Source organism: Protopterus annectens, chromosome 3.part0 (genome assembly GCF_019279795.1).
Source record: "Protopterus annectens isolate FY-2018-M chromosome 3.part0, PAN1.0, whole genome shotgun sequence".
Lineage (NCBI taxonomy): Eukaryota > Metazoa > Chordata > Ceratodontiformes > Protopteridae > Protopterus > Protopterus annectens.
The window spans coordinates 172,086,602-172,111,620 of NC_056731.1; the positions used below are offsets into that span (position 1 = coordinate 172,086,602).

Genomic DNA, 25,019 nt, shown 5'->3' on the forward strand with positions numbered 1-25,019 from the left:
TGAATCCATGAGCTTATGAGCATACTCTGATACACTGTTTACAAGTAGCCAAGGAAGCCTGTGAAAGTATGCTGCTAAATGCTGTACTGACAAGGTAAAAAAAAAACAAAAAGGCCAAAACATGCATGTCAATTAGTGTACATCTAGTGGAGTTTGGCTTTATTGTTCTGAAAGTGCCCACAAAGACTTAAAAAGTAATAAGTCATGGGCATTCAGAGGCAGTGTAGTTAAAACTGTGAATCTCATGAAGGGGTCATTTGCATATATTCCATGGGCCCTCCACAGGAGGTTTAGGATATTACACAGTGAAAAACTCGAGCTTGGCTGTGTCTTTATTGCAAGTTTTACTACTTTTGACACGGCTGACCATCTAATACTCTTAGAGAGTCCTACTGTGAGCTTTCCATCGCATTCATCTTGTAATTTGCTTCCTTCTTATCCGAGCATACCTAGAGGGTTGTTTGGGATGAGAACATATTCTGAGTATTTAGGGTTCTTTCATAACCTGCCTTGAGTTCAATTTTGCTTCCCATGTTCATCCTTCCACTTAATCTTAGTAGTAGAGGATTACATTACTATGCAGATGATAATCTTATTTGATGCTTTTCTTTAGGGGCATGTGGCTTACGGAAGCCATCTTTCATTAGACTTTAACTCACACTTTTCAAAAACAGTTGCTATTGCTTTCCATTGCTGTCTAAAAGTCTTCTGCAACTCATACATTTGTTCCTTGTATGCTGTATAGTGGAAACAAATTGGAGTTTGAGTAAAGGGTGCAAAATCCCTAATTAGGCTTGAATGACCAGCTGATATTTCAAGACTAGATATCAGCCATAGTTGAGTTTTATTGCTATCATCTGAGAACTGTCATGAAAATGAAGTAATTTATTCTCCTAGACGTATTATCTCACATTTAAAATACTGCAGTGCCATTTAATACTTGTTGTTATCCAGTAACATGTGGCAGACTGAAGTGTATAGAGAGTTCTGCATCTAAACTCCTTTGTGTAGGGTCTTATATATATATATATATATATATATATATATATATATATATATCAATCACTCCTTCCCATCCTACATTCTTCAAATTGGCTTTCTGTCAAGTATAGAGTCCTATTTAAAATCATTTTGATGGTATTTAAAGTTCTGCACAGACAGTGTCTCAGATTGTACTGTTTATACATGCAAAGTGAAAGCCTCATATACAAATTTTCCTTTCAAATGTGTAAACATAACACATTCCGTCCTTTTTCCTTCATCTGACTTTGATCACTACAGTATGGTAGTGGACCACATGAGAATGAATGGCTTTGAGTGCAAACCCCTAAGATGCAAGCTGAGAGACAAATTGGAAATTTCTGTGCATGTATTGGGTGCAGGTAAAACTGGTCCTGAGTTGGAATACTACTTTCTCCAAGAATGATGCTGAGGTATAAAGAGCTGTAACAACTGGCTTAACAGCTGCTGTCATTCCAGGGGATTCGAGTATGTATCAGCCTTGTACTAGATGACTGATAACACTTGGAAAACAAGTTGGACTACGTCTCTCGTTCAAGGGTTTCCACATAGTGGAAAAAGCCTTTGTTGTCCCTATAGTTCTTGTTTTAGGCAGATTCTGTCTAATGGACATCCCATCTTGGCAGATTCATCTAACCTTATATTGGACTACATTAAAGTGGCTGTCTTCAGTGCCAGAAGTCCCTCTAGCAAATTGCCTGATCCTAAGATGCTTTTTCATCTGGAACATGTCCGTGCATGATTTTTGTTACAGACACTTGGTGTAAATGTAAAGAAAGGACTTCCTCCATACCTGGGTGTTGCGCCAAATATGCTTTCATGCTTGGTGGAAACTGTGGTAGTGTCTCCATATTTGTCAGAGACCACATCTTATTTAAACTGATACCTAGAGACCCACAAATTGAGCTCCCAGAGCTTCAGTTTACCGTGGACAAGACAAGTTTCTAACTTATAGCATGCTGCAGACCACCACCCCTACCCTTTGTCCACAGTTGATCATCAAATTTCTGGAAGTTTTAGAGTAAGTTCTTATAAGCAGCAACTCCATAACCCTAAATGACTTCAATTACCCTAACGTGCAATGGCTCATCTATGCATCTGTCTTTTCCACTTCCCTACTCTGTTCAACAGTTACATCAGGCCATAAACTTGTGATATTTACTATCAGAACCACCATGCCCCCTATAACCAACACCTGTATAATTAAAGAATTTGAAAAGGTGACCCTTCTACAATTATATGTGTCTTTTCCACCTCCCTACTCTGTTCAACAGTTACATCAGGCCATAAACTTGTGATATTTACTATCAGAACCACCATGCCCCCTATAACCAACACCTGTATAATTAAAGAATTTGAAAAGGTGAACCTTCTACAATTATATGCTAATCTCTAAATTTACTAGTGATATCACTGATGTGTACCCCAGCATTAGCCAAATGCCTAGATCTGACGATGTCTCTCATTTTTCCTCACAATTGGGTTTGGGATCTGACCCTCGGATCCGACTTGGCTGTTTTTCTCCAAGACTTCGAATCCAAGCTTCTAGCTCCTCCCTTTACCCATAATCCCCCACCACTTGCTCCAAGTCCTCAGATCTCATTTGCATTGTCCAAGACCAGGTGAAAGATCCAGCCTAGCAATATCCTTTTTGCGTACTGTTGTCGTAGAACTTAGCGTACTACTCCTGTTAGTTTGTTAGTGTTGTATTTCGTATAGGTTTAGATAATAGGAATAGTTAAGATAGTTTATTTTTTATGTTTTTAGTGTGCGTAGTGTTCAATTTATGCAGAATAGGTAGTAGTTAAGATTTTTAAATAATTAGGTTAGTTTTAAGACATTTGTAAAAATAAGATATTTAAGATAGCTATATTTTTTTGGTGTGAATTCTTTAGTGTTTAGGATTTGTAAGTTTCAGCTGACGTCAGGGACTTGGTGTGCATGCTGAGCTCCCTAACGCCTTTCTTTTTTCTTAGTACTAAGGTGTTCTTTTGTTGGTGAAACATGGCAGAAAGAACTGACAAGCCTACTGGATTCAAGAAATGCACTTTTTGTGGGCATAAAATCCCCAATTCAGATGCCCACAAGAAATGTGTTTATTGCTTGGGTGCTGCACATCTCAAGAAAGACTGTCAGGTCTGTGCCCCCTTTAATCTGAGAGCCCGCTCAGATCAGAGAAATCGATTCTGAGAGGACTGCTTCCTGCAGGGGCTCAACCCCGGCCCCCCACTCCAACTTTCTGTAATCCAAAAGACAGACCTCTGAAGTCTCTGTCCTCCCTGTTGGAGCCTTCTTCCAAGAAATCCAAGAGTTCAGATTCTGACTCATTGGATCTGATTTCTATTCAACCTGCCTCAGATCCTGTTTATTCCTTGGATCTGACAGCTTCAGGTCCGTCAACCAGTTCCCCTTTTCTGATAGCTTCGGATCTTGCGTTACAGATCCTAACATCCAGACAGTCTCACCGACTGTGTCGGAAAAGGTTTTCAAATTCCTCCTAGGCCATCCAGACCACCACCTACTGCTACTTCCAGAGCTTCCAGGAGTTTGTCCGAAATCGACATTGACAGAATGATGCAGAAGTTTCTTCAAGCTCAAATTCAGTTGGGGATAAATCCAGCTTTGTCCCTGTTTGGATCTGTGAGCCTCCTGACCAGAAAAATACCTTCTCCGTCTCTGATCCAACTTCAGCTTCAGAGTCCAGGGATCCAAGATTCATGAGAGGTATGGTGTTGGATCCAAAGTCACATCATGTCTCTGATCTGATGGCTACTCTGACCAGCTCGACTCAGCTCCCTTCTCTTTGAGTCAGAGTGGGTCTCTGATATGAGAGGTCTGCACCAGGTCCAAGGAGCAGGGCTCTGCTCTGATTGGCTCCGAGGCATATATTCCCTTAGGAGTCTCGGCCCTAGACAACTCGGGTCTGTTCTTTTCTGGGAAGGACAGATACAGGGATGTCCATGGTTTTCTTTCCTCATCTGCTTCAGCTCTAAGGGGGGGGGAGGCAGTGGTTTCCTGGGTCCTTCTGCTTCCCAGGTTGTGGAAAGGGTGTTCTCCACAACCGGGTATATGTCCTCTTGTATCTTCGATCCTACCCTTCATCCTCCAGCTGTTGTGAGCTCAGATTCTTTCATTTCTGTCCAGTCAGGTCAGCCAGTTCCAGAAGGCCCCCAAATCCCATCCCCCTCTCGAGTGTCCCTTCTCTTCCAATAACTTCCCCATATCACACCACTGAGGAGGTCCCCCAGAAAAGGATGTGTAAAAGGAGACACACAGACTCCCCCATGAAGTCTGTCACAGCAGACATGGACTTTGAGGAAGGTGGAGTCCCTCAGATCTCCATGCAGTGATGTTTCCTTCGGGGACATCATGAAAATTAGGCAGAGGGGTGGTTGCTCAGCCCAAAATCCTTCACTGAAAGAGGCAGTGCTGTTGGAGGCCCTTGGGACTGGCCCGTCTACATCTTGGGTGACTCACCCGGTGGATGAGCTCATTGACCTAGTCTCCTGCCAGGCCTGGAAAGAACCGTACGCCATTAAACCTATCCTAAAATGACCCAACAAGATTCTGTCCACGCCTGTTGATAGTCAGTACTGGATCAAAGGTGTCACAGTTGATGCCCATTGATGTCCTTCATGGATGCATCTGCAGTCATAACAACTGGGTTGTCCTGTCGTCAGGCAGCCCTTCTGTCGGCCGGATTCCAAAGTCCGGGTCCGGCTTCGGCTGATGTCGCACTTCACCCGACGTCATCTCTGTTGGTCTTCGGGTATAAAAGCATCAGCCGACGCCATTTTCCTCAGTCTTTCTTGCCGCGTGGCGCCCGAAGCAGAAGCTGTTCGCAAGTGCCGGTCGGTCGGATCCAGAGATTACTTCTACGAATACTACTTCAAGACTTCTAAAGCTAAGTACCCGTTGGGGACTCTTTCTTGCCTCAGCCGATGTCAGAAAAAGTTAATAATTGTTTAACCTGTGGGAAACAAATACCTCATAAAGATTTCCACTCTTATTGTCTGCCTTGTTTAGGCCCAGCCCACGACGTAGCAGCCTGTTCGGCCTGTGCTTCTTTCAACCGACGAACGCCAGGCGTCGGTCGGAGTTTGCAGAACAGTTTTTCGGTTCTGATTTTGCGTACATTATGCCGCCGGATCCTCCGACTACCCAATCTGCCAAAACGCAAAGATAAAGACCGACACTCGCGGTCCGCGGTTTCGCCGAAACCATGGTTAAGCAAATCGAGTGTCTCGGTTTCGGCGAAACCGAGAAAACTGATCAAAGTACAGCTGAACCTATCTCTACAACTGAGGCCCCTGCTACCACTCTTGAATCGGCCTCAGAAATTTTATCCACTACGGTGGTTGCCACTGACTTATCAGACACCATTCCCTTGGATGTCTCTACCCCAGCACGTGGTGCTGCTAGGCCTCCAGCAGCCATGTCCATTAAGGCCTTCGCCAGGGCTAAAGCAGCCAAGACTACTAAGACAGTGCCTGTTAAACCCCCACAACCAGGCCCTCTTCTAGTTCTCAAATGCTTACTTTGGCAGAAGATTTAATTTCATTAATTAGAGGATCTCAATCTCACCCAGACAGGGCCTCTCAGCCCCAGAGAAGAGACCTAGGGCAGAGCCCCTGAGCCAGTGTCCTCTGATGATTCTGCTGACGAATCAGACATAACTGACCAGCCAGAGGCTCCTTTCTCCAATTTTGAAGATTCTGATGCTGAAGAATCCATTCCAGCTGCTTCCCCACCAGAAGAATTCTCCTTTGGGGAAACCCTACATGCCATGAGAGCAGTTCCAATGGCAGCAACAGGATTTTTCAGACTCCAGAAAAGACTTAGGACCTTTCTGCACCTCCCACAGCACAGGCCCTTAGCTATACCTCCTGTTCTCTCTGTGGTGGATGATGCTTTCAATGATGTCTGCTCCGCTCCAGATTCTTTACCCCAGCCCCTGCCAAACCAGACAGATTTTACAGGGTGCCAGATACTCATCACCACCTTTACAAGGCCCCACTTGCAGACCCGAAACTATATCCCAGGGTCCCAAGGCAGTAGCAGCGACCATAGCTAAAACCCTATTCCTTCTGAAAGGGAAGCAAGGTCATTAGACAGATGGGGTAAAAGGTCTACACTTCAGCTACTCTCTCAGCTAGAGCTTTAAACTGTCAGTTTCACATGATACAATACCAAGAGTTTATGCTTGATCAGTTAACTAAAAACTAACCACTGATGAATCTCTTGATAAGAAATATGTATTAGAAATGGTAAATAACATACAACAGGTTAGCAACCATTCCTTAAAATGTGGCTATGATGCACTGGAGGCTTCATTTAGATCAGCCATGACTGGCACAGTGATAAGAAGGCATGCATGGCTAAAGGAGCAAGCTTTACCGGATCATGTTAAAGCTAAGTTGCTAGATGCTCCTATGGATAAGACAAGTTTGTTTGGTACACCTGCCCAGCAGGTTATGAAGAAAATGGAAGAAAAGGCAAAATCTGTTCAAACGGTTAAATATTTCTTGCAGGTTCAACCCCAAGGTTTAGCAGGAACTGGCCGCCAAAAATTGGTCCTTTCCTGACTCCACAAAATTTCAAAGGGGCAGGAATAGACGCTCCAGAGGCAGAAACCAATCCAGAGGAGGTGCCTACAGAGGACGACAGTGGCAAGGTAACAACAGAGGCACAGACACAACCACTGCCACTACATCAGCACAACCACAGTGACTTAACCCTAAATCCGCCTACCAGGGAACAAATAGCAGCTCCTCTAGGCGGAAAGTTAACCTTATTTTCAAAGAACTGGCACTACATAACAAAAGACAAGTGGATTTTACAAACCATAGATCAAGGTTACCGGTTTCACTTCCACACTTTACCAGTCAAAAGAGGAATGCCAAATCTACCTCCAAATCAAAAAACAGAGGCACTACAACAGATAATGGAGTTAGCAAACATGAGAGCTGTGGAAAGAGTGCCAACAGCAGAGCAAGGAAAGGGGTTCTACTCCAGACTATTCCTAGTTCCAAGAAAGGAAAAAAGTTGGAGACCAATTCTCGACCTGTCCACCTTAAATACATACATCATTGTCCCAAAATTCAAAATGCAACTCTACAGCAACTTCTTCCCATGCTGGGCAAGGAGTCTTGGCTGGTAACTCTAGATCTCAAGGAGGCATACCTGCACGTCCCCATTCGACCAATCTGCAGAAGATACCTCAGATTTCTTGCAGGATCAGAGCACTATCAATTCTCAGCATTGCCCTTTGGCTTATCTACTGCGCCCAGAGTATTCACAAAATGCCTGGCATCAGTAATCGCCCATTGCAGACTACAGGGAATTTAAATTTACCCATACCTGGACGACTGCCTGCTACAAGGGGACAACAAAAGCAAGCTGACAACAGATTTACAAAGGGTCATTTACTTGCTACAAGCACTGGGATACACAGTCAATTTACAAAAGTCAAGGCTGATACCATCCCAAACAAGGACATTCTTGGGCGCAGAATTGGACACAGTAAAACAAATGGCATTCCTGACTACAGAAAAACAAAAAGAACTCCCTCTTTACTTCTTGGCACTAACAAAACTGAACAAGTTAACAGCAAGAAAAGTACTGCAGGCCTTGGGCTTCATGGCATCATGCATAATCTTGGTCCCATTTGCCAGACTACATATGAGAAAACTACAGTGGTACCTAAAGAATTTATGGTCCCAACACAGACACAGCCTAGAAACAGAAATCCCACTAATTCCATGCTTAAAGCAGGAGTTCCTATGGTGGGCTCAGGCATGTCAGTCAAACCCAGGCCTACCCTTTCGCAGATGTCAAGCAAGCCAGACCATCACAACAGACGCTTCAGATCTAGGATGGGGGGGCCCACATGCTGGACAAATGCGTGCAAGGATTGTGGACACAGGATCAACTTCACCTGCACATCAACCTAAAAGAAATGCTGGCAGTAAAACTGGCAATCCAAAAGTTCAAACCATTTCTCCAAGAGGGCCAGTTGATGATAAGGACAGACAACACCACAGTCATGTGGTACATCAACAAACAGGGAGGCACTCATTCATACCCCCTATGCAGAATGACTTTGGAGCTGTGGACCCTGGCACTCAGCTACAACATCCAGTTACAGGCAATATTTGTACCGGAAAAGAAAATACTCTAGCAGACATATTAAGCAGAACCACATCGGATGCCCACGAATGGAAGCTGCACCCGGACATCTTCAAGACCATCTCAAAGAAATGGGGAATGCCTCAGATAGATCTATTCGCATCACCTCTCAATCACCAGCTCAAAAAGTTCTGCACAAGGACATTCCACCCACTAGCATGGAAAGTGGATTCGCTCTCCTTCAGCTGGAAAGGCCTAACAGCATATGCATACCTCCTCTTCCCTTGATACACAAAGTACTACTAAAAATCAAGGAAGAACGTCCAAGGATAATCCTGATAGCTCCAAACTGGCCAAGACAACACTGGTACCCACTGCTGAGGAGCATGTCTCGAACAATATGTGGCCAATACCCCTGATGCCTTTGATGTTAACTCAGAACAACTACAGCATCATACATCCAAACCTAAAACGTTGCAACTGACTGCATGGAACATCACATAGCAGCAGCTAATCCAGAACTTTCCCAAAGAGTTAAAGACATTATTCTTGAAGCACGCAGACCTTCAACAAGAAGGAACTATGCTGGAAAATGGAAAAGGTTTGTCATTTGGAGTACGGAAAGAGGAAAAGATGTGTCAAACATAGATATGCCTAACATTCTGGAGTATCTGGCCGAACTTCTTCATTCAGGCCTGTCCTACTCCTCCATCAAGATACATGCATCAGCTATTTCAGCAGAATACAGCTTTGATCCACCTGTTTTTTCGCACCCTTTGCTCAGGCAGTTCCTCAGAGGAATCAAGAATGTAAAACCTCCAAGGAAACCACCATTACCAGCTTGGGACTTAAACTTTGTGCTAGAAAAGTTGACACTATCACTCTTTGAACCAGCAGCAACAGCAGACCTACAACACCTGTCATGGAAAACTGCTTTCCTACTGGCAATTAATTCAGCAAGGAGGGTTTCAGAACTACAGGCCTTAATGGCAGTGCAACCCTTCCTAATCTTCCACCAAGATAGTGTCCATGAGGACTAATCCTACATTTATGCCTAAGGTGGTATCCAGAGTGTCTTTAAACCAGGCAATCCACCTACCTACCTTCTTTCCCAACCCACAAAACAGAGGGAAAGAATACTGCATACCTTGGATGTACATAGACAGCTACGCTACTACTTGGACAGAACAAAAATAGCAGAAAGACTGACCAACTTTTGTAGCCTATGCAACAGGAAGGGAAGGAAAAGCTATTTCCAAACAGACAATCTCCAAATGGATAGGAAATTGCATACGATTCTGTTACTCCTTCCATGGAAAACCAATTCCACAGAACATAAGACCTCATTCTACAAGGGCAACAGCCACTACCACAGCCTTCTTACGAGGAGTGGCAACCAAAGACATTATTGAGGCGGCTACTTGGACCTCCGTGCATACATTTGCCAAGCATTATAATTTGCCTCTATATTCCAGATCCCGAGCAGGGTTTGCCACTGCTGTACTGCAAGGGATCCTAAACACACCATAATCTACATTTATCCTCCTCACCTAGTTGGCTATGGTATTCTACCCAGTTGTTATGACTGCAGATGCATCCATGAAGGACATAGTACAGTTTTGTACCTACCATAAATGTAGATGTCCGAACTGGATAGCATCTGCAGTCAGGATTACCCTCCCTCCTTCCCCTCTGTGGTACTCCTAGGGTGTTTACCCTCCTAATAGCTAGCTGGTGGGGGGGAGTCTTTTATGGTGTATTTGTTTGTATATATGTACATACATGCTTATTTTGTGTTTACATCTATCTTTTTGGAAACATTGGCATATATCCAAATTTTAGCCTTCAAGAGGGCTACTGGCATCTGGGGCAAGAAACACTGAGGAAAATGGCGTCGGCTGATGCTTTTATACCCGAAGACCAACAGAGATGACGTCGGGTGAAGTGCGACATCAGCCGAAGCCGGACCCGGACTTTGGAATCCGGCCGACAGAAGGGCTGCCTGACGACAGGACAACCCAGTTGTTATGACTGCAGATGCTATCCAGTTCGGACATCTACATTTATGGTAGGTACAAAACTGTACTTTGTGACCGCAGCAAGGTAAAAGGAGCTAGCAAAACAGAGCTTTGCTGTCCATCCTCTGAACAACGAATCCAGAGCGATGGACCAGATTGGAAAGCACGTTTACGCCTCTGCTACTTTTGCTCTGAGGTAATTAAATTTTATGGCACATTTCACACACCTACAAGGGGATTTTATTAAGGAATTTTCAAATTATCTTGCTGAATCTATGACGGCGGAGGACCTCAAGAAAATTTATCCGCAGCTGGCCACTCTTGCATCTTTTGCCAATTTGTCGATGAGGTTAATTTCCCATGCTGTGGAAAGCACCTCTCGAGCAACTGGCTCAGTCATAACTGTGTGTCGTCATGCCTGGATGAGGCTGTGCAATTTCGCAGAACCCTTTAGAGTTTTTTATTAATGCCCTTTTCAGACCATCCATTAAAGAAATGCTTAACTGTAGCGAGCAGGAAGGAAAGACCCTATCTGCCGTTGGCATCAAGTTTTCAACCTCTGGGCATACTTTTTCCAGCAACCAATGAGGTGGTAAACAAATGTGGTTCTGTAAGTCTCAGGAACCTTTCCTAGACTAGCGGGAGATTCCTCTTACAGAGGAATGTCCTAGAGATGAGGGCAGTCCTATCACTGCAAGCCTTCCAGGACAGTCTTTCTCTAGGGTCTGTTGCTATTCACACAGACAGCATGCCAGTAGTCTGGCACATCAACAAGCAAGGAGGAATCCATTCTTACCCGTTGTTGCAAGGTGGTCATAATGGCCTGGGAATGGGCAGTCTCTTTGAACCGCTTCCTAGTTGCAACACACATACCGGGGAAAACCAACATGTTGGCAGACAGATTCCGCAGGTCCATTCTGGCTCCTCACGAGTGGTCCCTCAATCAATCAGCCGTTGGGGCCAGCCTCACTATGATCTTTTTGCTTCTCCCCTGAACAATATGTGCAGTAAGTTCTTTGCTCTGATCCCTCTTCAGGGTGGAGTCACCGAGGGATGCTCTAGTCCACGATTGGCCCGTGTGTCTCCTTTATGCTTATTCCACTCTTCCCCTAATCTCAAAATTTCTCCACAAGGCAAGAAAATCAAAGTGTTCAGTCATCCTCCTGGCCCCCTTCTGACCTCACCAGGTGTAGTTCCCCTTCCTATGGTCGCGTCTCAAGCATCCTTCTTGGATTCTGGAGCCCAACCAGTACCTACTGTCTCACCCATCAGAATTTCGACACACCGATCTCCACACCCTTAAACTGACTGCACAGTTTCTCCAGTTCCACTAATTATTAGACAGTCCATACTCGTTTCCCCCAGTCAAGAATATTATTCTAGCCTCTCAGAAGTCTTCCACCAAGAAGGTTTTCAAAGGTTAAGTGGAAGAGGTTTTCTAGGTGGGCCAGCAAAGAGAACATTGAAGCCTTTTCACCATCTGTTCCTGACATTTTGCTTTTCCTTAGTCTTCTTTTTGATCACGGAGATAGTTTTTCTATAGTCAAGCTACAACTTGCAGCAATTTCAAATTTTCATGCAGAGCATTGACATGCTTAATTTTGGGTGTTTAAATTATGTAAAGCCTTTTGAAAAAGGGGTCTTTCTCCTGTGACCTTCCATCAAAGAACCTTGTCCACCATGGGATCTCACCGTGGTGTTACAAGAGCTAACTCAGAAGCCTTTTGAACCACCAGGAACTTGTGATTTAAAGTTTCTTTCCTGGAAAACTGTTCTCCTGGTAGCATAGACATCGGCAAAAAGAGCCTCTGAATTATAGGCCATGTCTTCGAAGCCCCCCGTATATCATTTTCCACAAGGACAGGCGTGTCTTTACATACTTAACCCTTCCTGTATGTCTAATAATGCCACCAAATCAAACCTTAATCAGTGCGTCCAACTGCCGGTATTCTTTCCTAAGTTTATAAATAAGGGTGAATACATCTTGCACCCTCTTGATGTTCATAACCAGTTACATGTTTATCTTCAGAGAATGAAGCAGCATAGGAAATCTGATCAACTTTCTGTCCTACTCTCATCATTTGGTTCAGGCAATTCTACATTGTCAAAGTGGATCTCAAGACTGTATTTCATGGATTTATCGCCAAGCAGGGTTGGCTTTACCCCAACCACCCAAAGCTCATTCTACCAGATCTGTGGCTACATCCTTGGCCTTTTTTTCAGATCTTCAGTTGAGGATATTTATGCAGCAGCCACTTAGTCTACGATTCATATCTTTGTTACTCATTGGAAGCTTGACATTATTTCTAGAAACAGAGTTCCCTTTGGTTCAACGATGCTCAGTCATGTTCTTCCATAAGGGCCACCCAAGAGCAATGTAGCTGAGGACTGCGACCCAGTGGTGAGGAAGAAGAGACAACTTCATATTTTAAAGTTATGTACTTACCATAACTAGGTATCTGTGTTGTCTTCTTTCAGTCTTCTTCACCCCCCCCCCCACCATCCCCCTTCCTGTGTATACACCTGTTAACTAAAAGCATTTTTAGATATGGTTATTTAGACACAGCAAACTCTGTCTGAGGGCTTGGAGGAAGCTGTGTAGGATTATGGGTAAAGGGAGGAGCTACAGGCTTGGATCCAAAGTGTAGGAGAAGAGCGACAGAGTTGGATCCAAGGGTCAGATCCTAAGCCTAGTGGTGAGGAAGAATGAAAGAAGGCAACACAGATAATCTAGCAATTTCAACTAGAGCTAAATACAGTGGGAAATGTAATGTCACTACCCTCTTTTTGACCAAGATAAACTTTATAACAAGAGAAAATCATCTTAAACTGGACAGTAAGGTTAGTACTCCTTGAAACTGAAAAGCTCTTTAAGGACGTATAAAACAACCCATGAACAGAGAAAGTTTCTGAAGCAAAGGATAATTACAAGTCTTTCTAAAGCCATTTTAGAAAACCAAGTAGCAGCACTCAGTATTGTTTTGAGCTTTTCCTTAATTGGGCTTACCACTCCAACACAAATGGCATTGAAAGTGTACTAGCAAATTCACTGAAAACTTCACTCCCAAAGCCCCTAGTCAGACATTATTTGTGATGAAATCCTTTACACCGCCTCTCACCCCCTAAGGAACATGTTTTTAAGGAGTTATCACAGACCAAAAATAATTTTTCCACTGGTCTTGACAACATACCTGAGAGCTTAATAAACCGCATAAAAAGTACTCTCGACGAATCTCTCCTTAAATTGTTAACCTAAGCTTAACCACAGGTTATGTTCCTGAATCCTGGTGCCCTGATGTAGTAGACTCTGGAAATTATAGACTACTCTGCATTATGAGTTTAATCTACAAAGCTGTGACGGTTATCGTAATCAGTTTCGTTAGGCTTGACTCTCAACAATTTGGTTTCTTCGAGGTGAGATCATGCCTGTTAAATCTAGTTAGCCTCTTTAAGAGGATCATGCAAGCTGGTTGACACTAGTCATTCTGTGTTCATGCAGCTTATCTCATTCTGAGCAAAGCGTTCAGTACTATACCTCATGCAGAAATTGTAAGGAAAGTTATCGACCTTTAAATATAGCTCCATATTTAAAAAAAAAAAAAAAAAAAGATAGCCAGACCCCATTCAGTTTGTGTTGGATACCTCTTCAGATAGTACTAAGGTAGCCAGCAGAGGCACAGATGTCTGTTCTGGGTCCTTTGCTGTTCTACTTCTCTAATCTGATAACCAGGACCCCAAGTTAACCAAATTTGTAGAGTGGTTGTAATTGCCAAATTCTTTTAGAAATCTGTATACTTCAGAAAAAACTTACCATATGTTATATTTGGTGTATGGATAATGGGCTAAAATTTAACACTAAGAACTGTACTATCTTTTCTTTCAGAAAGCAGCAGTTACCCCACAACGTACAGTATAAATAACACAAACTATTACTAAATGAAAAGATAGTTATGAACCTGGGAACTTTGGTTGTTAGTTCCCTCTGCTTTGAGCATTGTGTGGCAACTGTAATCAGGAAATCTTTCTACTTAGCACAGCTAATAGCCAAAGAATTTGGCCAGATCCAGATATGTTGTTCATCCTCTATGGTCTGCACTGATCAGACGCATGAGTGTACAGTGCTCCCTTTGGGATGCACCTCACTCAGCATATCAACAAACTAGAAAAGCCACAGATGTTCATAACCAAAAACATCTCTGGTCTTAAAAATCATTTACCAAGAAAGGTTGAATCTTTATCAGTAGATAAACAGAATGCTGTGAATGGATAAATTAATCACCCAGAGCCTCCCCATTCTCTGAATCTTCCTTCATACTTAACCTCAACACTTGCATATGTACTCTTAAATTTACCTCTGGACTAACTGGTTTCTCCCTCCTTGAAAAAGGAAAACAAGCCTGAGGGTGGGTATTGGCAAGGCATACATGAAAATTACCATAAATTGTAATGAAACTGCTAGGAATCCTATGAATGGAAGGTTGGTTTGACTCTGGGTGATAGCTTGCAAATGCATAAATAAGCGGGTAATGTTTCTAAGAAGTTACTGTGATACATGTGGCGTGAGTTTGTGACACTGAGAATGGTCTTGATATCTAGTGAACAGCATTTTTTTCTTAAGCATATAAGATGGCAGATTTCACTTTTCTTTGATATAGTGTCGCAAGATTCTATGGAAACTACTCCGTTAACACAGATTATTGAAATTTTCGGAAGACAAAAGACCCTACTTTAAAAAAAAACATGACTATGTTGAGTAAATCTACCTAGAATTTTAACAGTTGTCAGACAGTACATTCATATTCAATTATATGATTGTTCTTGAAAACAAATTCTTGAAAGACCTCCTTGTGCCCTACTAGATATCTTGCAGTTTTTGATCTGCTTGCCCAACAACTGCTAGCAAGTCACAATTGAAGTTAGAATCATGTGATCTACACTATTTTATTTTTTTTTCTTTCCAAGCCTGCAGTCTGTGGGCAATAGCATTCAGCTGTGCAGGCTTAGCTCTCAGCTGTCCTTAATATTGCACCGTGTCTCTGATTTTGCCTATTTTTGCCCTGTGTGTTTGTAAAAGTTTTGATTTTCAGATAAATCACAGAAGATTGCAGTTAATTAGGAGTTACAGAAATTATAATTTCATGCTACTTATTTTTCAGAATATGCCTGTTGATATAAAATAACAATCAGAAAGGTCCCATGCCATATTCTAGTTAGCTATACAGCACCCTAGAAAGCCACAGTGCCTATATACAAGAACTGGAACCTCTCAGTAATAAACCCAGTACCATTTTCCTAGGTGATCTAAACTATCCAACTACAGAGTGGGAAACCTACACTAGCACTAGTGCACAAGCACAGAGATTCCTGGACTTTGTCAATACAAATGCCCTGAAACAGTTATTCAGAGTGCCCACTATGGAGAACAGCATATTGGATCTTGTCCTTAATATGGGAGCTTTCTGCAACATCCTTTGTGTATATTCATCACTTGTTAGATCTGACCATAGCAGGCAAGTTACCTTTAGAAATTTCTCTAAGATGTACTACTTATAAATGATACATTGGCAAGCTTCAAATCTCCACCAAAACCAGTTAAGTGCACTGAGTACACTGAAACATACGCCACCACATTATACCAGCATGGAAACAACTGCATACTTGCAGCTTTAGCCTGTAGGCACAAGGGCAGGGTAACCACTAAAAATACCCCCCCCTTTGGAGCAATGGGTAATAGCAATAATTCCCAGAATAACAGAGCCCTTGTCCTTGAAATGAACAAAACAACTCAGGACCTTAACAAAATCCACAAAAAACACGCTTGAGGCTAAAATAGCCACAAAAGCCAAAAGACAGTCACATGGCCTTTTTTAGTTATGCGTGTAATCTCAGAAGCACAACACAGCAATGGGCTGAGCTGATTGTGAACGATGTTACCTACGTAGAGGCTGAAGAAATAGTTAACCTAATGGCCAATAAATTCAGCTCTTCCTGTACCCCCTCTCCCCTCCATGTATCCCACAAGACATAACTGAAACAGATTCACTTGCAGCTATCACACAAGTCCAATACCTCAAATTGATAACAAAAGCTGAAAATACTGCTTCAGCAGGTCCTGACAGTATCCCTGAATCTATCTTGGCATGAAGCACAATTCAGCTCCCCACCCACCCAACACTGTTTAATCTCAGAATCTATACAGGTTTTTCTACTAAGTGAATGGAGGAAAGCTACAGTCATTCACCTGCATAGGGGAAGAACTTCTATAGACCCAGGCAATTGCAGAATCATAAGTCTGACCAGCCTCATATGCAAGGCCATGGAAATCGTTATCCTGGAACTAATCGATAAGGACACAGAGAAGCTCCAAACACTGGTGCTGTCTCCATGTAGATTTGTCATGGGCAGGTTATGCTTGCTCAGCCTGGCTGGCTGCCTTTGAAAAGTTCACCAAAGCAATTAATGAAGGTAAAACAGGACACGCTCCATTCCTCAATCTGGCCAAGGCTTTTGACACAATCCCTTCTTGAGCATAATAGAAAAACCTAATAAGCTGGGAATAAACCCCTATGTCACCAACTGGTTTGCCATCTAGCTCACAGGAGATCAAAATAAGGGAAGCCACCTCCACAGAGACCAAGTCGGAGTTGGGACCTGTCCTGTTTGGCATCTACTTTTCCAAAGTAAAAGTAAGTATCAGAGGGCTCTGACTATGTTTACAGATGTCTGCAAGCTAGGAGTAATTATCCCCAGATGCCTTTGCCATCTTGCAGAAAGCTTTGTCCCAAACAAATAACTGGTGACAGAATCATGGTCTGAGACTACATGCCAAATAAATGCAGTACCATATCCTTTGAGAAGTTGTCAACCCTGGGGAACTATGACATTGACAATGCATCACAAATGTTGACCCAGTTGTTTGGGATTTGGGAATTTGTGGACAGTAACCTATCAGCCAATGTGTCCACTTTTATAAAAAAAAGTCATCCTATAGTCAAATTATAAGCAAAAGGATTACAACTAGATCTAGAGATGTCACTGTCCTCCTCTACTCAGCCCACATGAGGGCAATCTTTGAGTATAATGACCCCTTTGGAATGTATCTGTCCAAACACATTCAGTAACTAGAATGCCCACAGAAATACCTTACTAAAAGGATAACAAGGCTTAAACAATATGTTCTACATGGACCACCTCAACTGAAGCTATACTGTATATTCTACAGACTGTAATAGGTGACCTTTGTCTGGCATACAAGGCATCCTCCAATGCAGTAGTCATGGACCTTCTGCATATCTGCAAATTAATAGCATCAGAAGTACTCTGTGCAGAGATCTAAATCTCTTCTGCAACATCAACAAAACTGTTTAAAGGGACAGTTATATCTCAGGAGGAGGATGTCATTGCTCTGGAACAGATTCCCCATCCACATAAAACAAAGCTCATCCCTGTCTGTATTCAAGTACATCTTAGATCTACAGATAGGTAATACAAAGTTTATTCCAGGACTATCTGTACTGCTAATTGACAGAGGCAGCTCTAAATGATTTATTCCATGCATGGGTCATCTCAACTTATCTATGGTATGATCCTAGCTATTCTTAATGAGTAGTAGTATATAAAATTAAGTGGACAGATTAATTCAAGCACCAAAAAGGAAACTGGCTAGGCTTAAAATGACTTTCAAGAGCAGGTAGCCTACTACTTGCCTATGAATCTATAAAGTAGTAGAGAGGTAGGCCTGTGGAATTTCGCTTAATTGGCAATTTCTGGAACATACCACTGAGTATTCCTTTAGGAGGTACCTCAAGACTTATCATATTGAAGGTTTTTGTGACTTTTTAGATTCTTCTAGAACTAGTTGTCTTTCTTCAAGTCATCATCATACATGCGGTTGAAGATAGTGTTATGGTTATTTTATTGTCTTTATCTATTTCTTTTAGATGTAATATTTATGATGTTCCTAGTTGACTAGGCACAGAAATAGTTAACTGTGTCATGCAAATGCTTTGTTTTAAAAATGTGGTGTATTCAGAATTTTGTAATGTGTATACAAGATGTGAGACAGCTATATGGGGGACAGGTCTGTCAAGAAATGCTTCATTCAATAGGGGATAGTTGCTCCTAGCAACCTTGAAAATGACTCTAAACTCCAAATTAGTGTAAAAGATCGAAACTTGATAGTTAAAAAAAAAAAAAAAAAAAGTTTATGGTTTAATTTACATTAGGAGATAGGTAAGATACCAAAATCATGAACAATTTACATTTTAAAAATGTACTGGCAATAACTTCACTCGGATAGCAATTTTCTGAATTGTCGTTTAACTGATGAGAATTTTAACCTTGAATCTTGCTTTTACCCGGAACAGAGAGAACTGCTGTCAGAAGAATTAGCCTATGGTTCTGAACAGCTGGAGAAATTGCTACATGACTTTAACAAACAGGCTGAAATGTTGCAGGCATGCCAGACGGATGTACAGTGCAAGGAAAATATAATCCAGGACCTTCAGCAGCAGGTACATTCTTTTCTTTTGGGGGAATGAGGATTGGTGCAGTTTACAGTCTTATTAACAGGGTGGGTTTGTTTACAGTTTTTGAAAACAGGTTTGATAAAAAAAAAAAAAAGCAATAATAATCTGAGTATGCAAAATATTTACCTAAGATACATGCTTTACTTTGATCTAAGTCTTAGCATTAATTAACTGTAAAGCCAAACCGTACTCTGGTTGAAATTAATTCTAAGAAACGTGAATAGTCAAAGTGAAGCCACTGGCAGTTAACCTGGTCCTTATAAACATTTCCCCAGCTCTGACCTCTCGGGCTGATTTAATTTGCATTGCTTGGGATTCCTCCCAACACTTAGCACTGCTCATTTCTGAAGTAATATATCACAGACTATGCACTCCAGTCAGTCTTTTTACAGACCACCTGCATTGTCTTCTGTGTTATTGCCCTTGTATTATCCCCTACTTCTATCTTCAGTATTTGGTAGTGAAACTTCCTCCTCTCTGGCAAGTGTGCAGTTCTTTTCCCGACACTTTGGCTTACTCACTAAATGGAGATTAAACTGAGGGGTGCAACAGTCCTAGCCCTGTGCACCTTTGTGAAATTACAGTGTGAATTGATTATTAGATTGCAGTTGTCCGGAGCATAGGAGACGGAGATCATTTTGCTAAGCTGTGAATATCAAAAAAGACAACCCCAGCAGTTACCCAGTGGAAAGGGATTGCTATCACAGAACACTGAATGAGGAACATGTACCTGTTGTCGTTAAGCTGCTTTAAGCTCAGGAAATATTCAGCAGTAACTGTGCAATCTGCAGTTTATCTCCTGTTGTGTGGTGCTATTGATTGTATTTTCTTGACATGTAGAATGTTTGTCTGCACACACAGATCATAAAATGTCCTAGGAAATTGCACTGCTTAAAAACATGAGACATTTACCTCAGATGTTCATCGTGCATACAGCTGCAGTCATAACAGATGGGTTCTCCTGCCGTCAGGCGGGTCCTCGGTCGGCCGAATTCCAAAGTCTAGGTCCGGCGTCGGTTGTCGTCGCTTCTTCCCTGACGTCGGTGCGACAGGGATATAAAAGAACCAGCCAACGCCATTTTCTTCAGTCTTTCTTGCCGCGCAGTGCCCGAAGCAGAAGCAGTTTGCAAGTGCCGGTTGGGGAAACTTTTTCTTGCCTCAGACCGATGTCAGACAAAGTTAATAATTGTATTTCTTGTGGGAAGCAAATACCGCATAAGGATTTCCATTCCCTCTGTATACCTTGTTTAGGCCCAGACCACGACGTCTCGGTCTGTCGCTTTTGTGCTACATTCAACAAATGCACTATTAAGCGTCGGACGGAGTTCGCCCAGCATTATTTTGGAAAAGCATTTAACTATACTATGTCGTCGGATACTCCGACTCCGGTTTTGTCTAAAAAATGCAAAGACAAGGACCGACACTCGAGGTCCGCGGCCTCTACCAACACCACGCCAAAGCCGACTACACGCGGTCCGGTTCTCAGCGAGGCGCCTACGCAGCCCCTGATTACCGACGACGCATCTTTGGCGGTGTCTCCTGTACCCGAGGTCGCAGGCTCCTCGGCCCACACCCTGACTACAGATACCGAAGCCACGCTTGGCATTGAAACACAGAATGTGGACAGGTCCACCTCCACTCAAGGTGTCTTCAGACCTTCCTCTTCTTTCTCCATCAAGGCTTTCACCAAGTCTAAAGCTACCATGCACCCTAAGAGACCAGCTACACAGGGCCCATCTCCAGGCCCCATGCCTAAGAAACAGATGCTTAAAATGGCTGAGGATTTAATTACTCTTATCAGAGGTTCTCGGCCACCTCTGGACAAAAGACCCAGAGTGGAGGAAGATTCCCCCTCCTCTGATCAGGGCTCCATTATTTCAGAGCACTCTGATTATCAGGAACAGTCTTACTCCCCTTTTGAAGACTCTGATGCAGAGGAATCTATTCCTTCTGTATCCCCCCCTGAGGATTACTCATTTGGTGAAACTCTGCATACCTTAAGGGAACACTTCCACTGGGAAGGCCAGGATTATTCAGATTCCAAGAAAAGGCTCTGGGAATTTCTTTTGTTACCCCAGCACAGGCCTCTGGCTATACCTCCTGTCCTGGACATCCTAGATGATGTCTACTCGGAGGCCTGCCTTAACCCGGACTCTCTTCCTCCAGCTCCAGTTAAGCCTGACAGGTACTACAGGGTTCCTGACTCACACCAATTTCTATACAAAAGCCATGCTGCTGACCTAGAAACCATCTCACAGGGGCCCAAGGGAGTTAAGGCCTCCATTGCCAAAAACCCATTCCCTTCCGAGAGAGATTCCAGATCCTTAGAAAGGTGGGGGAAAAAGGTATATACCTCAGCTACCTTAAACTGTCAGTTTCATATGCTAAAATACCAACAAATTCTATTATCTCAATTGAAAAGTAAAATGTCACAACCTGAACAACCAGACATGAAGGAGTTGCAGGATTTGAGGCATAGTGCAGAACAAGTGGGTAAACATACCTTACAATGTGGTTTTGATGCTCTAGAGGCCTCATGTAGAGCTGCTGTTACAGGCTCAGTCATACGTAGGCATGCCTGGCTCAAGGAACAAGCCTTGCCTGATCATGTCAAAGCTAAATTACTAGATGCCCCTCTTCAAAAGGATGTACTATTTGGGGCAAATGCTGAGGAAGTATTACGGAAAATGGAGGAAAAGGCTAAATCAATGCAAACTGTGAAAGAATTTCTGCAGGTTCAACCCCCACGTTTTAGTAGAAATTGGCCTTCCAAAAACTGGTCCTTTCCTGCCACAGACAGACCCCAAAGAGGCAGATACAGGCACCCGAGGGGCAGGGGACAAACACAAGGCTCGTACAGAGGCAGACAATGGCAAGCTCCTACACAAAGAGGTGGAGAGGACAACTCGCAATCTTTCAGTAAGCAAAACCAATGACTTTCCCCTTTGCATGCCAACCAGGTCTCAAATGGCAGCCCCCTTAGGAGGAAAGCTGGCACTATTCTCAAAAAACTGGCATATTGTCACAAAGGACAAATGGATCCTGAACATTATAAACAGAGGCTACAAATTCCATTTTCATACCCTTCCAAAAATGAAAGGCATGCCAAACCTGCCAAACAATCAAAGGGCAGAGGCACAAAAGCAAATTTCAGATCTTATAAACATGAAAGCTATTCAAGAGGTACCTACACACGAACAAGGTCAAGGTTTTTATTCCAGGCTATTTCTGGTGCCAAGGAAGGGAAAAGATTGGAGACCTATTTTGGATCTTTCCATCCTAAACACATTCCTACTCGTACCAAAATTCAAGATGCTCACTCTACAGCAACTTCTTCCCATGCTGGTCAAGGAGTCTTAGCTGGTAACATTGGACCTCAAGGAGGCATACCTGCATGTCCCAATCAGACAAAATTGCAGAAGATACCTCCGATTTCTTGCAGGTTCAACCCATTATCAATTCTCTGCATTGCCCTTTGGTTTATCTACTGCACCCAGAGTATTCACGAAATGCCTGGCATCAGTAATTGCCTACTGCAGACTTCAAGGGATACAAATATACCCTTATTTGGACGACTGCCTGATCCAAGCGGACAGCAAGCACATTCTTCGGAAACATCTGGCTTATGCAATAATGTTATTAAACTCTCTAGGATACACAGTCAACAAAGAGAAATCAAGACTAATACCCTCTCGGAAGATAATTTTTCTGGGTGCCAATTTGGACACAAACACCCAGATGGCCTACCTCACGCCAGAAAAGCAGGGGCAACTAATTCAATACTTCAGAACACTGGCAAATTGCACCAGGCTGACTGCAAGGAAAATCCTGCAGGCTCTGGGATTCATGGCATCTTGCATCTTACTAATCCCATGTGCAAAGCTGCATATGAGAAAACTACAATGGTACCTAAAAAACATATGGTCTCAACACAGCCACAGTTTGGAAACAATAATACCACTAATTCCATGTCTGCAAAAGGAATTTCTGTGGTGGGCTCAAGCATGCCAAACAAACACAGGTCTTCCATTCAGCAAGCCTCAAGCAAATCAAGTCATCACAACAGACGCCTCGGACTACGCCTGGGGGGCGCACATGACAGACCGGTGCATTCAGGGCAAATGGACCCAAAAAGAAAAGCACCTTCACATCAATCAAAAAGAAATGCTAGCAGTGATAAATGCTATTACAGCTTTCAAGGACCTTCTACAACCAGGTCAGCTATTGATAAGAACAGACAACACCACAGTTATGTGGTACATAAACAAGCAGGGAGGAAAACATTCTTATCCCGTATGCGGACTGGCCATGTCACTTTGGAACATGGCCATGGACTTACAAATGGAACTACAAGCACAGTACTTGTCAGGCAAGGAAAACACGCTGGCAGACAACCTAAGCAGGAATATGACAGATCCACATGAATGGAAGTTGCATCCAAAAGTATTTACAGAAATAATCCAAGAATGGGGAAGGCCAGACATAGATATCTCTGCCTCCCACAAAAATCAACTGACAAAATTCTGCTCAAGGATCTTCCATCCAAAGGCCTGGAGAGTGGACGCTCTCTCTTTCAGTTGGACATCAATGACAGTTTATGCCTTCCCACCTCTTCCTCTGCTGCCAAAAGTCCTATTGAAGACCAGAGCAGACAGACCAAAGATGATCCTCATTGCTCCAGACTGGCCAAGGCAACACTGGTACCCACTCCTGAGGAGCCTGACGCATTCCCCACCATGGACCCTGCCTCTAATGCCTCTTCTTCTGACTCAGCACAGCTTCAAAACTCTTCACAGTCAGCTGAAAACACTCAATCTAGCCGCATGGAAGATTCCTTAGCATCGCAGCAGGCCCTGCTCTCCAAGCAGGTGCAGGATGTCATTTTGGAGGCCTGAAGGCCATCAACTAGAAAAGCTTACTCTGCAAAATGGAAACGTTTTTGTATTTGGAATGAAAGAAAGGGCCAGTGCCCTGGAAAACTGAATTTACCTCAAATACTACAATATTTGGCTGAACTGCTAAGCAGTGGACTTTCATTCTCCTACATCAAAATCCATGCCTCAGCCATTTCTGCAGAATATAACACTAATCCACCTTTATTCTCTCACCCTCTACTAAGACAGTTCCTCAGAGGGGCTAAGAATTTAAGACCTCCAAGAAAACAACCAATACCTGCTTGGGATCTTAATTTCATTCTGGAAAAACTGACTTTGCCTCCTTTTGAGCCAGCTGCTTCATCAGATTTACAATATTTGTCCTGGAAAACAGCTTTCCTTCTGGCTATCACTTCAGCTCATAGAGTTTCAGAACTACAGGCTCTTATGGCTGTCCAGCCTTTTATCATCTTCCATCAGGACAGAGTTTCATTACGTACCAACCCGTCCTTTATGCCTAAAGTGGTATCCAGGGTAGCTTTAAATCAGGCCATACATTTACCTACTTTTTATCCTAATCCTCAAAACAAGGGGAGAGATTACTGCATTCCTTGGACATCCACAGACAACTGCGTTATTATTTGGACAGAACAAAGCCTTTCAGAAAATCAGAACAGCTTTTTGTGGCCTATGCAGTAGGAGCTCAAGGAAAGTCAATATCCAAACAGACAATCTCAAAATGGATAGCCCACTGCATACGCTTTTGCTATTTCTTTAATGGAAAAACTGTACCTACAGGCATTAGAACCCATTCTACCAGGGCCACAGCCACCTCTGCAGCCTTCCTCAGAGGAGTTCCTACCAAGGATATCCTAGAAGCAGCCACTTGGAGTTCTGTGCATACCTTCTCTAAGCACTACAACCTACCATTATACTCCAAATCTAGAGCAGGCTTTGCCACTGCAGTCTTGCAGGGCATTTAGGCTCCTCCTAGCTCCACATAGTGCCTACCACCCCTTTCTTAGCTTTGGGATTCTACCCATCTGTTATGACTGTAGCTGTATGCACGATGAACATAGTACAGTTTTGTACCTACCATAAATGTAGATGTTCGAGTGCTAATACAGCTGCAGTCCAGGTTTCCCTCCCTCCTTCCCCTCTAGGGGTCTTCTTTTATGGTGTATTTGCTTGCAACTACTGGTCTTTGATTATATTGCATTGCATTATTAAATAATTTTATGTATTGCCTTCCTTCTGGGGGCACCTGACATCTGGGGCAAGAAAAACTGAAGAAAATGGCGTTGGCTGGTTCTTTTATACCCCTGTCGCACCGACGTCAGGGAAGAAGCGACGACAACCGACGCCGGACCTAGACTTTGGAATTCGGCCGACCGAGGGACCCGCCTGATGGCAGGAGAACCCATCTGTTATGACTGCAGCTGTATTAGCAC

At 43.1% G+C, this 25,019-nt stretch overlaps 1 protein-coding gene across 1 annotated transcript in view; it reads left to right on the forward strand.

The window, feature by feature from the left end:
* KIF15 (kinesin family member 15) overlaps positions 1-25,019 on the forward strand; it is a 2,415,358-nt gene that overhangs the window by 1,902,178 nt on the left and 488,161 nt on the right. Inside the window, exon 32 of the mRNA XM_044065522.1 lies at positions 18,533-18,679. Coding sequence (XP_043921457.1) covers positions 18,533-18,679 — 147 coding nt within the window. The remainder of the gene's footprint in view (positions 1-18,532; positions 18,680-25,019) is intronic.